This window comes from Homarus americanus, unplaced genomic scaffold (assembly GCF_018991925.1).
Source record: "Homarus americanus isolate GMGI-L3 unplaced genomic scaffold, GMGI_Hamer_2.0 scaffold46273, whole genome shotgun sequence".
NCBI lineage: Eukaryota > Metazoa > Arthropoda > Malacostraca > Decapoda > Nephropidae > Homarus > Homarus americanus.
This window is the reverse complement of record NW_024725430.1, coordinates 348,690-366,436: the sequence shown is the minus strand read 5'-3', so window position 1 is coordinate 366,436 and position 17,747 is coordinate 348,690. Positions and strand designations below refer to the sequence as shown.

Genomic DNA, 17,747 nt, shown 5'->3' with positions numbered 1-17,747 from the left:
TTTCATTCCCGTGAACTTTATTATCATTTACAGTCAGGAGTCACAAGTGAACAAAACTGGTTGTGAAACAAGTGACAACCTTAATTTGTTTTATTCCTGTAGTGGAGAGAACAGTGGAACAAGGCGCTGTGTTGGAGAGGACAGTGGAACAAGGCCCTTACCTCCGATCACCTACCAGCCGTAGTTACCTGAAGAAGAACCATACAATAAATATTAGTCTGGTTAATCTTATGGTGATATAATCTCGAAGTTAATTTTCAGGTAATTCGAGTTTGAATATTTGTGATTAATTGTGCTTCAGTGATAAAAATATCAGCTCGTTAACTATTATGTTTGCGGCCGATTAATTATTGGCAAAGGAGTTAATTATGTTAACGTATTCCTAAACAGACAACTTTTGACTCTGTACAGACAGATACACAAACACAGTGATCACTATACCCCTCTTTCCTCCCCTCTACCACGAGATATTAAGACTACATTAAGCGGGTATTAACTACCTGAGGAACGTAAACAAACACAACAGCAGAATGACACGAAGTAAACAAACACAAAGACAATAATGTAACTCAAGTGATCCATGACAATAATAAACAACACAGTATAAGAGATGATAATGAAACACTTACCAAACCCACCAAGTCGTCCAAACACTCCGTGACCACCCTGTCCACCGTGACCTGGGGATAAACGCCAGTTAATGAGGACAGGTGAAGTACTTCTTTACTATAAGCACAACGTAAAGATAATTTCAGTTTTTTTAAAACTTGAAGTCATTTGTATATAACAGTAATGATGTAGATAAACATAGTACAAACTTGTACTAAATATCAACAGCACTATATTAAATCCTTCCTAACCGAACCTAACCTAATTTAGGTAAAGTTTGTTTTTGTTAAGATCCTGAAGGACGTCTTAAGTGAAAGTCAATACTCCCATAAATTACTTCTATTTCACAAGATAGTTTGCAAGGTCTTACCTCCTGAGTAGCGTCATCACACTCAAAGAATTTAGGCGTCGTATTTAAGGGTTTAAGATATTTTTCGCTGAGTTAATTCAATGTACTCAGGTTAACATAGTAGTCAAGGAGTTAAGACTTAATCGGACAATAATACCTAAAACACACACACACACACACACACACACACACAGTCAAGATATACTAATAAATTTCCTTACATAACGTGTAAACAGCAGTGTTAATGTTGGCTTACCATAGCCCCTAGTGATGACGTAGGAGTGTCCTCCATAGCCGCCTCCACCATACCCGCCTGTGGGGTAACACAACACGTTTAAGGCAACTTGATAAACCTTCAAAAATATGACAAGAATGGCACTATAGTCAAACATAGCATTTGAGACTCACAACTTACCATATCCCCCACCATATCCACCATAGCCGCCATATCCACCATATCCACCATAGCCGCCATATCCACCATAGCCGCCGTATCCTCCGTATTGACCACCATAACACAGGCCGGACACGGCCACCAACACCATCACCACAGACAGGAGGCCCTGGAAGCAACAGTCACTGGTATGTTATTGTGACAAGAGATGACGGAGTTTTATAATCCACAATATCACAGAAATGTTGATCAGAAAGTTGAAGTAAATCTGTACCATGGCTGCAGGATCTGTTTGGTTGAGGAGCGGGTTGACAGTGTTGTAGAGAGAGGCTGTCCAGAACTTTATATACAACAGGTGGCGCCTCCTGTATGTTCTCACCTTCAGGACATGGACCTCTGGTTTGAAACATTGCCACAAATACCAAATTATCCGTGAAAATTATTTAAAAAACGTGACTTCTTTTCTAGATGTGAATATTCTGAGGCAGGAAGTCCTACACACATCGATGATCCCACGGGGAAAATCTTCAAGGCGATGACATGATGAATTATGTTCTCTGGAAGTCAAATGAACCGAACCAGCGTGCAGGAATGGCGGGAGTCAAGGTCCTTCTGATGGCGGGATTTTCTGAGTCCTTGTGGAAACGACAAGAACCTGCGGAACTGACGAAGACCGGTTGAACTGACGAAGACCGGTTGAACTAACAAGGACCGGTTGAACTGACGAAGACCGGTTGAACCAAAGAGTTTTTGTACGGAACAGAAAGATATACACGATTCTATTTTTTTCACCAAAATAAGAAAATAAGTGTTACACCAAAATTCATATGTATAATATTATTTTGTTGATCCTTAAAATAATGTTAACAAAACTATTGCACCAAAATACATACATGAACCTTTACTTCCAGCCAAAATAAACTTTACATTATCTTTCATCTGAAAATAACATGTACATATGTTGCATTGAAATATATTTGTATTGTACAGTAAGGACTCAAAGCACGGGAGTGTTACGTTCCTGGAACCTCACATAAGAGTGAATTTCATGTATATTCTGGTCCCCCTGAATGTAAACATGAATCCCATTTTATATACTATAGTAATCCTACCCAAAGGTAAACAACTGCATGCACTGCCACCACAAACCATGTCTTATAAAGTGTTTGATGGATCACATAACTTCTGAGTTAGATGCGCCACTCTTTAATATGTCCAATACCCTGACCCATCCTCAAAACTTTTCAAAGTTTGCACTTTTTTTTATTTTTCTCACTCTCACCATCATGAACACTGCCACTAAATTTCCTGGGAGATGTTGACAGAACTAAAACAAGAGAGGAGCATTTGACTGATACCTAGGCGAGGTGTGGTATTATCTTATGGTCGTAAGTTAATAAGCAACCCCTTCTGACAATAGGCCCAACCATTTCCTCCATCAAAATGAATAATCAAATAGATACAATAAATATATAGATGATGAAAAAAATATGATTAAGAAGTTCTATTATATGATAATGAGGGACACTGGTCTAGCAAGAGATGGTGGGTGGAGTAGCTCGCACAAGGGCGGATCAGGGGGTCAACCGCATATAATCAGGGTCGTGTACTCTGTATACACCTACTTTGAGATTCTACTGTATTAAAAATTAGACATGAGCTTTAACTGCACCAAAATAACCTTCATGATAATTATGATAATTTTATCATTACTTAGTGAGAACAAAGAAATATATATGAATGCCATATGTACCTGAAAAATGCATATATACTGTACTGAAATATATGAACCTTACCTCCATCTGAAAAGCAACCACTACAGAACCTCTATAAACCACATCCTAAATGTTATTTATTCTTTTAATTAAACCTAGACATAGTAACCTAACTTCACCTAACCGTGTTATAAGCCTTGATTTATCTCAGTACCTGACGTTAGCACCGCTAGGTTTCCGGTACTGTACGGTCTGCAGGGTTAGTAGGATGCATGCAGTACAAAATATAAAGTCTGCTCCCTCATAAAGCAAGGCTCAGGATTCAAAGTTAATCCCACTTAATAAAATAATGAAGGAAAGTTTTAACTATCAAATTAAAGCTTATTAATTTTCCATATTTTTTAAAGAAACTTTTAATTTCGTCTCAGTGGATTTCATTAAGTTTTCAACCCCCAACACAAATCATAAATCTGGATGTGCATATTTAAAACTGCACCCTAGTATAACCTTACCGAGTGAAACTGATAAAAAACAATCAGAACTCTGTACTTACCACCGACGCTTCTGAAGTTCTAACCTGTAAAACCAGAAACCAGTATTAGAAACAATTATTGACAACAGTATGCTTGTTTAAAATGAACCTTATAATGAAATAAACCCCATCACAATACAGTACTTGTACTTTAACACTGCTGCCATGATGAGATGAAACAAACAATCACTAAGAATTTTAAAGTAATGCCAAAACTCCAGGGCTGCGGCTCCTCTCTTATGGCCTGTGACATTCTAGTAAATTAAAAAACAAGTCTATGATCCTAGCTGGAAGGGACCACTGACCATTGGCATCCGAGCTGCAATTTGGGCATTAATAATTGTGGTTCATTTTTCCCATAACTTGGATCGATGATAATTGTTTTAATTCAGCAGAAAGTGACATTCAGGACTATTTTCCTTAGACCGAAACCTTACAAATGGATGGAAATGCATCGCAATGCTAAGATATACCGTGGTTCAAATTTGTACTGTATTACTAGTACAATAACCGAAGTACGAAAGTTTTTAGTGATAATAGCTGTGTTGTATATTGCATATATTTAAAAATTAACAATTAATAATGCAAATTATAAACTTGTAAATTATCAAACTAATATAACAAGACTTTGTTCAGGTTAGTTATATACAGTATAACCTTCACTGTCACAGATTACCCTCCTTGGCACCTCAACCTGACCTAACATTACCCTACCTAACCTATCCCAACCTCCCTAACACGGGGAACCAATTCAACCTAATCTAATCTAACCTAACCTAAATACTTAACCTAAGCTAATCTAACCTTCCTTAGACAAGTAAACCACCTCAACCTAACCTTGACTGTCACAGTTTGCCCTCCCTGACATGGGTAACCACTTCCTACGATCGCTGTGACATATTTCAGTCCATGAAGATATTTGGTTCTTGCCCGGAACATCTGCTATCCATGGTCAACAGTAAAGCCAAGGTGTACAACCTTGGGACCCATGTAAATATGCGTTTAACATTTCAGGTCTCTAACTGCTGTTTTGAAGCTGAGGCTGAACACAGCCTTAGAGGCTCACAGACAGACAATATCTGTCCTGTTATTATTATAACGTTTAACTGTAGGCAGCCAGTCGGGTACATCAGCCAGCACTACACACCAGCACCAAGTTGCTTTCTTTCACAAAAGTTTTGTGTGATATTTATTAATATTGTGTATATTTGTAAAATTTAAAATATTACCTGAGAATATTCGTTCTTCAAAACCCTTTAATTTTTCATTGCCACAAAGTCTTATTTCATACACCATCTAGAGCATCATTTGGTCTTAATAACTTAAAAGTTTCATCTCTTATAATTGCTATTGTTAATGGAGTGGAGTGATTACTAACCTTATTAGGCATTTTAAAACACATTTGTTGTTGAGTAACAACATTATAACGCTACACGGTCCTGCCTCTTGTGTCTGTACAGAGAAACATTATACTTGATTGAGGCATTTTGACAGTAACAATTATTTACATGCAGTGTTCATCTCTACAGCACTATTCTTGTGCTTAGCTTTCTGGAAGACATAATTGTCACCAAATAAATTTAAGAATATGGTGATACTCTGCCATAGTATGATTAGTATGCTTGCTTAGTAATACTTGACAGGAGTGAGCTGACCTGAGGAACTACCGAGCGAAATTTCTTCATAGATGATAAGAGTTTTATCACTTTGAAAAACATACATAGTACGGAAGAGGAGTGCATTTTGTGCCAAATCACTTATACGAGTTAAGAAGTTTTCCATACACGAAGGAGCAACACCTGACCCGCCGCCCCGCTGATGGTTCCTTTCAGTCAGATTGTTGTTCTACCCCGAGATTATTTTATTTACACAAGGTGGTGTCCAAGTGTCAACTGTTTAAGCTTTTTCTTCCTCGTCTGATAAAATCTCTCAAACAGCGTAACAGATTAAACAAACAACCAGAACACATCTTCCCAAAAAATATTGTTGCAAAAAAATCAAGAAAGTGATTCCTTTCACCTATTTACTGTGTTAATGATAAACTGAAGAACTTTTCTTCGATTGAAAAGTTTCCTAACTCGGCTCCTTAACCTGGTAATCTGTTCTTAAACATATCACGAGTAAAAATTTTCCTTTATAGTTAGGTTTCGTTAGATTTAATCTCATCCGTTTTTTGCATGTTTTTACCCAACAATTCCCCTCTACTTCAAACCTCTGTCCACTCATTGTGATCAAAATTACAGTTTATAAGTAAAATCGGAAAGTAAAAAAAAAAAAAAATAAAAAATCTGAAGAAAACTCTATAGATATTTTTTCTCTCTCTATCTTCCAATATACAAATTAATATGGAATTCTGTGGTTGACCTTTACCTAATGTTTGACTTCCTTTCTGAGAAAAGAACCTTTACTACAGAGTAAACCTGACACTAGCGGCGGCTGTATTCCTCCTACATGTAAGTCTGGTTCTTGAGGTAATAAAGCTTTTATCTTCAATGGAGAAATTTCATTAGTTAGCTGCTGAGGCTGGAACAACATCTTGAATATTACCATAAATAGTAAAAATACTTACCGGTATTCTTGCTGGTGATGTCATCCCAAGCTCACTAACTATCACTGAACTGAGATCACTTATTTTCACTTAACTGAGATCACTTAAACAAGAACACTTTTTCAATTAACCAAGTTCACTTATTTTTCACTTAACTGAGTTCACTTATTTTCACTTAACAGAGTTCACTTATTTTCACTTAACTGAGCTCACTTATTTTCACTTAACTGAGCTCACTTATTTTCACTTAACCTAGTCCACTAATTTTCACTTAACCGAGTTCACTTAGTTTCACTTAACCGAGTTCACTTAGTTTCACTTAACCGAGTTCACTTAGTTTCACTTAACCTAGTTCACTTAGCTTCACTTAACCGAGTTCACTTAGCTTCACTTAACCGAGTTCACTTAGCTTCACTTAACCGAGTTCACTTAGTTTCACTTAACCAAGATCTCGGTGAGGATTCAGAAAAGGTCAATCATGGAACTCCATATTGATTTGTTTTTAGGGAGATAAAGCAACAATAAATACAACTACTTCACTGTCGGAAATGTATATTTTGAGAGTTTTTTTATTTTCTGATTTCGACCAAAGATAAAATGGGCACAGGATTTTATATTGGTACGGCAGCCGTAGACAAAACGTTGATGTTTACTGGAAAAAACAGCCTAATGTGTATGTGTGGTGGACAGACTATACAATGATAGTTACTAAAATGGCCTTCTTTCTGACTAACTTAACCTAACTGCACTTAACATAACTACACTTAACATCACTACAATTAACCAAACTTAACAACCTAGATTAACTTAACCTAACCTTACTCTTGCAGAAAATTGTATGAGCGTAATATTTAAGAACATGGGTCCCGGTTAATGAACCAAGTTATGGAGCCTTCACAAGGATGGTGGAGGAAATAGTTCTTTGCCCCCCCCAAAAGATCATGAACATAACCCAATGACTCGAATATCGGTATACTGTACATGTCTAACCTAACCAGAGAAACTAGAAGGACCTGACCTGACCTCCTAACCGCCCTTCTGTACCGCTGTGAGTAAATCTAACCAAATCATCAAAAAAAAAAAACAAGGAACTTTAACAACTAAACCTGGAATCGAAATCAGAAAAACTCATAAAATACAAATTTCCGACGACAATGCTATAAAGTATTCCATTTTTTGTTTGCTGTCTTCCAATACTATACAGATCAATACAGAGTTCCTTGGCTCACCTTTTCCAAATTACTGCACAAATTTTCACTTCGCCGAGTTCTTATTTTCACTTAATTGAGTTCACTAATTTCCACTTAACAGATTATAATTAATATGTAGTAGTTGCCAATACTTACGTTTATAGTGAGTCTTATATATTTATATTTTTTCAAGTATTTTGACCGATGTAATTATCCACAATATTAGTTGTTCAAAGTGGCTTTAGAGTAGAGGGAAAACATGGGGTAAAATACGATAAAAACAAGAAACAAACCTTTGAAAACCTGACCTAACCTTTCTTAAACTATAAAAATCCTTAAACCATAAAAAGTTTACCTTATTTGTGTTTTCGGTGTTTAGTAGGTGATGGTGTTGCTTTCGGTGTTCAATTGAGGAGGGATCCATAAACTCAAAAGTGATTCTTAACATTTGTATAAGTTAAGAAAGGTTAGATAAGGTGGGTAATTGGGGAGGGAGGGGAGGGAGGGGGTCATAGTGGTTAAAATACTCGAAAAATATAAATTTGAGACGGAAACATAATAGAATAAAGTATTTTTTACTCTTTCTCCTTATATAAGACTCGCTATAAACGTCGGTGTTGGCAACTGCTACATATTATGCCTAATGTTCACTTAACTCAAACTCTCTCTTTATATCTCAACATATCACTCTTTATATCATCACTTAACACACCTAACATGTGATCAGTATCGTCGATATTTTTACCAATATATTCAGGGCCGGATTCAGGAGTGGGCAAAGTGGACAGTTGCCCAGGGGCCTCCATAATCTGGGGGCCTCCATATATTACGATATTTTATTTATTTGTTTGTTTATTCATTTGGATTATTTTTATTTTCATTCTTTAAAATTCATGTTTATTTATTCCATCACGTAAAACTATATTCAGCATATGGCTTCAAAATTCTCCAAAGAAGTGTTCAAATTTCAAAATTTTCCCGGGAGGCTTACAGCGCCCCACGAACTCCCAGATGTTTTGGCTCGCTTCACTCGCCACTCCACCCTCTTGGGTAGTTATAATGAGGGGGCCTCCACAAAGAGGCTGCCCATGGGCCTCCACCGGTCTAAATCCGGCACTGAATATATTCTTGAATGAATTTGATTAGTTTCTTCACATCACAGCTGTTGATCTTAGCATAACACTTTTTAACTTTCTCACCTTTCGACACCATAACTGTTTCCATAGTTGTCTGTAGCGCCATTAATCTAGCAACATGTCTTACAAATTAGATGTTGGAATCAGTTCATGGTAGAAGATTATGTGGGAGACAGTAGCTGGTGTCGTCTGCACGGCGGTGATTGGTGTCTGATGGAAGGTAACAGTGAGCACTCGTGTGACTTGTTGTCTTGCTAAACTTTTCAAACTTTTACTTATTTTATCATCTTAACTTTGAGTTTCGTTTTAATATATGGAGAAATAATATAAATAAAATAAATAAAAATGATTGAGTGAAAGAAATCTATCAGGTGCCATATACCTGTAACTTTGTCGTAATAAATATTTAAAACCTTAATGAAAAATTGTCAGTACAAATCGGACATGTTTTAAAACACATACACTACCAGGTCATAAAATATCTTCCTAACGATCTTGTGAAACATACATGACTAAGTTTATACACATAATAATACTACTGATACTAAAACTAATACTGATATTAATAATAAAACATCCATAGGAAACTTTTAGTGTTTTTTTGACATACTGTAATATGACAAAGACTATGGCAGCATGTCGACCTGACTCTCTTGCTAAGCCTGACGTACTGTAAATAAAGATTGTAAAGAAATTATCATAGGCTTATATATGATTGTATTTTTCTGGCTAAATAAACTGTACCGTCATCGTATCTGAGGGTTGGCGAGACACGGATTCATTATTCTGTCCATAAATGGTTCGGATTCACGAGTGTGAATCTCGGGGTTCGTGGTTCGGAAGGAGAGGCGACAAGACCGACATGACAAAACTGTATAGCGAATTTCGTCTTAATTGTATATTCCAGTCAGACCAAACGCACTCACTCATGTCTGTCTGTTTCCCGCTACACACCACACGACTATTTGACAAATCTGAATATCAACGTTGCTTGACAAACGACACGCTGCTGACTCTGTCCTGACACTTCCGGCCACACCCAACCTTACTGGGTGGTGTTTGTAGAGCAATGACTGTCTCAAGACACTCAACCATCGATCACCAACATTACACTAAGTTCGTCCCTGAAAATCAACTCTGTTAAAAGACTAAATATGAGAATAAAGTGGAAGTAAATTGTTGAGGTGATGGGTACAGACTTAGGTTCCCTGGGCTGCTCTCTTACATCCTGAAGGAAGTCGTGTTGTTCTGTTTTCGTCAGGTTGACTCATACAAGGAGCGAGGTTGTGTTGACGGCCGCCACTCTTGACCCAGGACCCAGAAAGTGTCACCATCACATTAGTTACTTTCATCTTGGGAGTTTGTGAGCCATAAGTGTGTCAATCTATTCAAGGTGATCGGAACCAATTCTCTTGGGTAATGTTAACTATCTATCTATCTATCTATCTATCTATCTATCTATCTATCTATCTATCTATCTATCTATCTATATATCTATCTATCTATCTATCTATCTATCTATCAATCTATCTATCTGACTGTAGATCTATCTATCTTTCTATCTATCGTCGATATATATATATCTAGCCGTGTGAAGTCATGACAGCTGTCGATAAGTCTGGCGTAACGACCGCAGCTTCCCGTCCTCCCCCAACACCACACCTCCCCTAACCTAACCTACCCCCACCTAACCTAACCTACCCCCACCTAACCTAACCTCACCTGTAATTAAACACTTGAAATAATTACGAATATCTACAGGTGAACATATAAAAACTATTTTTTTTCGAGCCTGCAGGAGGAGATGGGTAGGACAGCCCAAGAACCCGCTTTGCCAGAATTACCTGCAGGAAGAGTGTGAAAGAAGAACAGGTATTCCCCACAGGACAACCTTGTGTTACCCCCAGAGGACCTCGTGAGCTACTCCTACATCGTCACTGAGGCATTGGTAACTTGTCTCCTTCAGATTTCTTATATATTTTGGGTTTTTCTTTAATGATCTTGATGTACTGGAGTGTAACGGAGTGATGTGTTATTGTCGGGTTGTGTAAAGTTTTGTGAGTGTGTGCTAGTGCTAGGCTGAACTCACTGAGATTTCATTGTAATAATAATAATAATAATAATAAAATAATAATAATAATAATAATAATAATAATAATAATAATAATAATAATAATAATAATAATAATAATAATAATAATAATACAATAATAATAATAATAATAATAATAATAATAATAATAATAATAATAATAATAATACAATAATAAAAATAGTAATAATAATAATAATAATAATAATAATAATAATAATAATAATAATAATAATAATAATAATAATAATAATAATAATAATAATAATAATTCTAACACATATAAAGCACAGAGAGAGATCCCAGTTATCTTTCTTCACCAGGATGATCTGAGATGATGGAAGTTATACCATAGAAGAAAAATTACTCTGAGTCAGGGAGTTGCATATTTGTAGTGTTATTTTAGATGTAGAGTATCTTCGGTAGGTAGAGGTTCAGTACAAGCGAATTTCAACAGAATACTGGAGCCCAAGTGTGCGGCGGCGATGACGTAAGATACGTACCAAGAGTATATAGGTAAAGTGGGGAGATATTCTTATACAATGTTGGAGAATTTTTGGTACGGTGACTAATGTTGATTTATGTGATGTTCTTTTGTTTTTTGTGTGGTTTTTTTTGTGGTACTGAATCGATAAGGAGAGGACAGTGTCTTAATACCCAGCCTACAGTACCTCAACACCACACACACACCACACACAGCCCACAGTACCCCAACACCACACACACACCACACACAGCCCACAGTACCCCAACACCACACCTAGTCCACAGATGGCAGCTACATTCCATACACAAAAACCTTACATGAATAGTATCAATTGTATATTGGCAAAGAAAGCCTCGGTATAGTAAGGCTTGTCAATTCAATTCAATTTCAATTGTTTATTCCTTGATAGAGGAAGCGGGATCCTATTGCTGTCACTAGGTACCCCTGTACAATGACACCAGAAGCATCTGGCAAGTGTGTCAAGTATATACAGTATAAATATTATAAAGGGGCTTACTAAAGCCTAAGGAAGGAAGGATATTCCTTTAACACATAATCAATATTATTTACAAAATATCTGGCCAGTATGGGGAGGATCATCGTGTCTCCGTCAGGGGGTCGTGGAGTGGTGGTCCAGCAGGCGTCACGGAAGCGTTGTGTGTGGGGACATCTTAGGAGGTAGTGGATAAGGGTGCTGCTGTCGGGTCTTCTGCATAATGCACAAGAGCGTTGCTCAGGGGATGCGGGGATACCAATCTCCCAAGCAAAGTCATACCCAATGATGATACGGGCAGCAATCACGTCCCCTTTCCGCGACCCTTTCCCGTAGACGTACGAGAGGTCAGGAAGTTTACGGAGGACATCGTACCAGGTGGGCGGGGAGTCCAGGGGGATGGCTGCTTCCCGAGCTTCTCTCTGTTTGCGGCGAATTTGGGTCCTAATCTGTAAGAGTGTTCGAGGAACAACGTAGTCAGGTGTGGCCTTGTTGCAGCCAGTCTTGGCAAGGCCATCTGCTGCCTCATTCCCCAAGATACCGACATGACTGGGTATCCATAGGAATGTCACAGGACGGCCTGCATCCTGAAGTGTGGATGTTAACCCTCGTATTCGGAGGATGAGGTCCTTATTTTCCCCTGATCCAAATGCGATCCCGTCGAGAGCAGACCTGGAATCGCAGCAGACAAGCAAGGGGCAGAAACCATCTGCTTCTTCCTCAGCGAGAAGGGCAGCAAGGAGGGTTGTTAGTTCAGCCTGAGTGGAGGATGCCCCGTCAGAAACTCTGAGAAACAGTTTGATAGGCTCAGGGGCATCAGGACGGGAGATGTAGACACCAGCCCCGGCCCTACCTGCAGCGGGGTCAACAGAACCATCAGTGTAGAGGACGACCCTACCTGGAGACCAGTGGGCGATCCTGGAGAGGTGGTATTTGCAGAGAATAACAGGGTTCACCTGGGATTTCGGGAGCGGTCCACCGAGGGCAATCACTTCAGGTTGAAAATCCAGCCAGGGAGAAGGAGACGAACCAACAGCAGGGGTGACAACAATATCAGGCAGGAGGTCGTGTCCCTGAAGGGCTCGGATGAGTGACCCTCGCCACTGTCTTCTAGATGGAGGTCGGTCTCGGACAGCAGGAGTCAAGTTGGTTTGTACATAGTTGCCCCGAGGATCCCGTAGAATGGAAACGGCAGTTTTTAGTTAAAACTCCTGGACACGATCCTGTAAGGGGGAAAGACCAAGTTCGGTATATAGAGAAGTAGAGCGTGTCCACTGAGGAGCCCCAAGGATGATACGAGCAGCTTTCCTCTGGATAACTTCGAGACGGTTGACAGCAATCCGACTAATGTTGACGAGGGCAGGGGCGGCGTAGTCAACACAGGAACGGACAAAGGACTTGTACATGGTGAGAAGTACAGGGATGGTGGCACCAAGGGAACCCCTGCACATGGTAGAGAGGGGAGCGAGACGCTGAAAGCATATGTCTCGAAGATAGCGGACTTCAGGGATCTGACAACGTGTGCGACTTACATACACACCCAGGTATTTTGTCTCATTAACCCAGTCTAAGGGCGTTCCTGATAAGAGAAGGGGTGGAGGTACAACACGACCGTGCCACATGGCTTTTGTTTTCGCAATTGAAAGAAGGAAACCAAGTGAATCACACTCTCTGGAGACCAGATCAAGGGCTTCCTGCATGCTGAGGTAGTCAGGGGCTTGGAGGAGGACATCGTCGGCATATCCTGAGTGGAAAACTTCTGTCGGCCACGGGAGAGATGCAATGGAGTGCATCAGAGTGTTAAACAAGGTGGGACTCAGGACTCCACCTTGAGGGGTGCCGAGGTTCATTTCTTGAACAGGAGACATAGAGCCTTCAACGCGAACCCGGGCCTGACGTCCAGTGAGGTAAGAGACGATCCATTGTAGAAGTCTCCCTTTAACCCCTAACCACGCAAGTTCAGCTAAAATGAGGGCAGGCTGAGCCGTATCAAAGGCTCCCTTGATATCAAGGAAGACGGAGATGCGGGCAGTCTGATTGCAATAAAAGGAAGCAATGGAGTGTGCTGTGCTGCGATGTTGAATGAAACCATTGAGGGACTATCTCTGAATATTAGTCCAAGGTTCACTGAAGTAGTTTTGACTAAATTTTTGCCGAAGTTTGTCATGGTAAAACTTTTAGAGAGATATAAGGTGAACGAGTCTTTGAGTTCAGTTTCATTGATTATAATAAATGTTTGTGTGTACCTAGATCTATAGTGGTTTGAATCGTCTGTATAAGATCAAAATGAGTTGTTTCACGATGAAAGATTAATAATATATCATAAGAAAAGAGTTGAAGGTCGTACGTAGCCCCGAGGAACCCGGGAGATTATAAAGTGATAGTGTAATCGACCAATTGGGAACAACATTCATTCTACTTTAGGACAGAGAAGAAGGAATGAGAGGGACTATATAAGAGAATCCAAACAATGGGTAAAAAAACAAATAACAATAAATGTTGACTAAAGGTACAAGAAAAAGGTAATTTAGTGGATTGAGGAAGAACTATACATTCAGTTACATGGTGTAGCTTTCGATATTCTTTTTTTTCACGTAACTTTTCTTATTTACTGTCCATTAATAGAACACCATGACTTTGTTTATTGTCACGATTAAGATGCTTGATTGTGTACGTGTCCCCTCAGTGATAGTGACACGGAGTTCTTGTTAGGTCCGTTTCCCAGCCGTTGACACCCCATACACGGCAGTGAAGAGAATAACATGCGTTGATCTATGTTATATAAGAATATCAAGATAGTAATGATACAGTCACTTGTAATAAATACCAATATTCTTAGTTTTATATGAAGATTAGATAATGTTATTGATACGTTATACACTCACTTGCAGTAAATATTAACACTATTTTTTGTGATGTAGGTATAATAATATTTGTAAATGAATTCTCAATTTATTTTGTCTCTAAGTTTACAGTATTATATAATGTCTACGTGCATATCATTATACAGGTGTAGGGCAAGTAAGGTCTTCATTATGCAGTGTATTGAGGAAGCATCACACACACCACGCGAGGCTTCATAACAAACCCTGGAGGCTTCACCACAAACACCCCGGGGCTTCACCACATACCCCCGAAGCTCCACCACACACCACCAACTCTTCACCAACCATAGGTCTGTCCTGCAACAACAAACAACACCTACTCTTACCAAGTCTTCACAAACATTCACTATATTCATCAACTCTAAACAAACAATAGCGAAACAAATCAAACTTATAACGAAACAATAGACTTAATATAGGATAATATCTGAATTAACATCAACATCCAACATTCACTTTTAAAAGACTTAGGCTTTCTTCTGTAATGTTTATAATGTATCAAACTATAACAAAATAAAGTTCTCTAACCATATCTGCCATAGCTACCAAATCCTCCGTTACCTATGGGAAGAGAGAGAGAATTTATATTTACCTGAAGTTTTGTGTGAGTAGGTATGGTGTTGATAAGCTGTCTATATCATGTTTCAGGATTACCTGATTATTAACCCCCTATAGCTTGTTCCACCTGAAGATTAAACACCCTAACGGTTACTTAATCTAGCCTAACCTAACCTATCCTATCCTAATCTAACTTAACCTGAACCATAACATAACATAACATAACATAACATCCCAGGTAATATTAGGATATTTAATCACCAGGTGAAATAAACGTGGGAGGCTAAAGTTCAGGTGATCATTATTAAATCATTAAAATATTCCAATACACTACATGACACGGATCCACCTTACCGTATCCTCTCCTCACAAAGAGCGTGTGACCCCGCCTCCATAAACACCTGTAAACAACAACATTAATTTACCTTATGCATAAAGTAAACAAGAAAAATTATTACAAAAGATGTTTAGTTTTTTTTAAGTTATATTTAAACACATCAAGTATCCCGTTCTCTACTGACCTGATTGATTGTTTAATATAAGTGAAATATATTTTTGTCACGGGTGAGAGTTAATATAGCTATGGATTGCTTGGCTTAGTTCCTCGTAGGTGAAGATACAGTCGTGTGAAGAATTACTTACCATATCCTCTGAAGCCGCCGTTGCCTCTGTATCTGCCATAACCGCCATAACCGCCATAACCGCCATAGCGCTTGTGAGACCACACCTGGATTACGCTGTTCAGTTCTGGTCACCGTATGACAGAATGGATATAGAATCATTGGAAAGAATTCAGAGGAGAATGACAAGACTAATCCCGGGCATTAGGAACCTTGAGTATAGAGACAGGTTAAAGCATCTTAATTTGCACTCCTTCGAGAGACGTAGAGCGAGGGGCGACCTGATAAAGGTGTATAAGTGGAAGTCAGGGCTAAACAAAGGGGACATTACAAAGGTACTCAAACTATCCAACCAGGAGCGAACTCGTAACAATGGTTTTAAATTAGACAAATTTAGATTTAGGCGTGAAATAGGTAAACACTGGTTTGGAAACAGAGTAGTGGAGGAATGGAACAAGTTACCAAATGTCATCATTAACTCGAATACGCTGAATAGCTTCAAACATAGGTTGGATGCTTATATGAGCAATAGGGGTTGGTAGTAAAAGGGACTGCCCAGTATGGGCCAATAGGCCCGCTGCAGTTTCCTCCATTCTTATGTTCTTATGTTCTTATGTACCTACCATAACCGCCACCACCAAAGCCACCGAGCCCACCATAGCCACCGTAACTCCGGCCTGCGTGTGTTACAGCCGCCATCATCAGCACCATAAACACCACCAAGAAACGCTGAAATAACACACACAGAAAACTATTAACCTTTTCACTCATGGGATATTTTCTATTAGAGTATTAATCTATTACATTTCTTCATTAAAACACTGAATGAATAAGCTAATATGTTTATTGTTTACCATTGTTTTGCTTATGTGTGTGTGTGTTTGTATGTGTAGTTGACGAACAGAGGACAGACAGTGATGGTGAGGGAGGAATGTTGTGGGTTTTATCTGAGATGTCCCGCCTCCTACCCACCCCAACCTCCATGACGATCTTCCCGGAATGTTTAATGATCTGCCAGAAAGAAGTGAGTTGTGTAAATGCTTGTGAAAAAATAAACTTGAGTTATTCTTTCACACGAGGAAACACTTTTTATGGGAATCCCTGTTAGGTATACTGGGAAGACGAATAAAGTTAGAAAGCCATTATGATAAGATGTAAAGTGTAAATTTTATTCCTAACATGGCTGGCTTTAAGATAAAATGTCAATACTGTAGTTAGTTTTAGATAGGTAAAAAGAGATACCATTTACCTTCCTGTTAATGAGTGGACTACCTGTCTACCTGTAAGAGAGAGAAACACCATTGAAGAAGTTAATGTTCAGTAAAGTTAGATACATCCATCACATATCTAGGCTACGGTACCTCCTCCTATACTGTCAAAAGTTCACAGTTATTATATCTACACCGTATAATACATAAACCAGTAACCTAATTCTATTATATATTTTAAAAAGTCTCATTAGAGATTAAAACTGATTTGATTTCTTATATTGATGTATTGATCATAAGTAGCGTACAGTAGTTCTTCTTTTAAATTAATACGTTATATATTTCTCCATGAGCTCAGTGTTTTTAAACCCTCATCATCATTATCCTCAACATCATCATTATCATCATCAACATCTTATCATCATTATCATCATCAACATCTTATCATCATTATCATCATCATCATCATTATCATCATCATCACCATCTTCTCATCATCACCAACTTCTTATCATCATCATCATCATCATCATCATCATCATCATTATCATCATCATCAACATCTTCTCATCATCATCAACATCTTGTCATCATTATCTTCATTATCACCATCATCATCATCAACATCGTATCATTATTATCATCATCATCATCATCATCATCATCAACATCTTATCATCATTATCCTCATCATCATCATTATCATCATCATCACCATCTTCTCATCATCATCAACTTCTTGTCATCATCATCATCATCATCATTATCATCACCATCAATATATTTTCATCATTATCAACTTTTTATCATCATTATCATTATTATCATCATCATCATCATCATCATCATCATCATCATCATCATCATCATCATCAATATCGTATCATTATTATTATCATCATCATCATCATCATCATGTTCAAGATAAGTC

The 17,747-nt window shown here is 38.3% G+C and overlaps 1 protein-coding gene across 1 annotated transcript; it reads right to left on the bottom strand.

The window, feature by feature from the left end:
• Nucleotides 1-15,696, bottom strand: LOC121864856 (cold and drought-regulated protein CORA-like). The gene is made up of 8 exons (XM_042364020.1): nucleotides 15,631-15,696; nucleotides 3,621-3,644; nucleotides 1,932-2,072; nucleotides 1,627-1,731; nucleotides 1,374-1,521; nucleotides 1,215-1,271; nucleotides 630-680; nucleotides 1-188 (listed from the first exon to the last, which is right to left on the bottom strand). Exons 1-8 carry the CDS (start codon nucleotides 15,694-15,696, stop codon nucleotides 172-174), a joined length of 609 nt encoding a protein of 202 aa, XP_042219954.1. The 3' UTR covers nucleotides 1-171.
• Nucleotides 15,697-17,747: the final 2,051 nt, after the last annotated feature.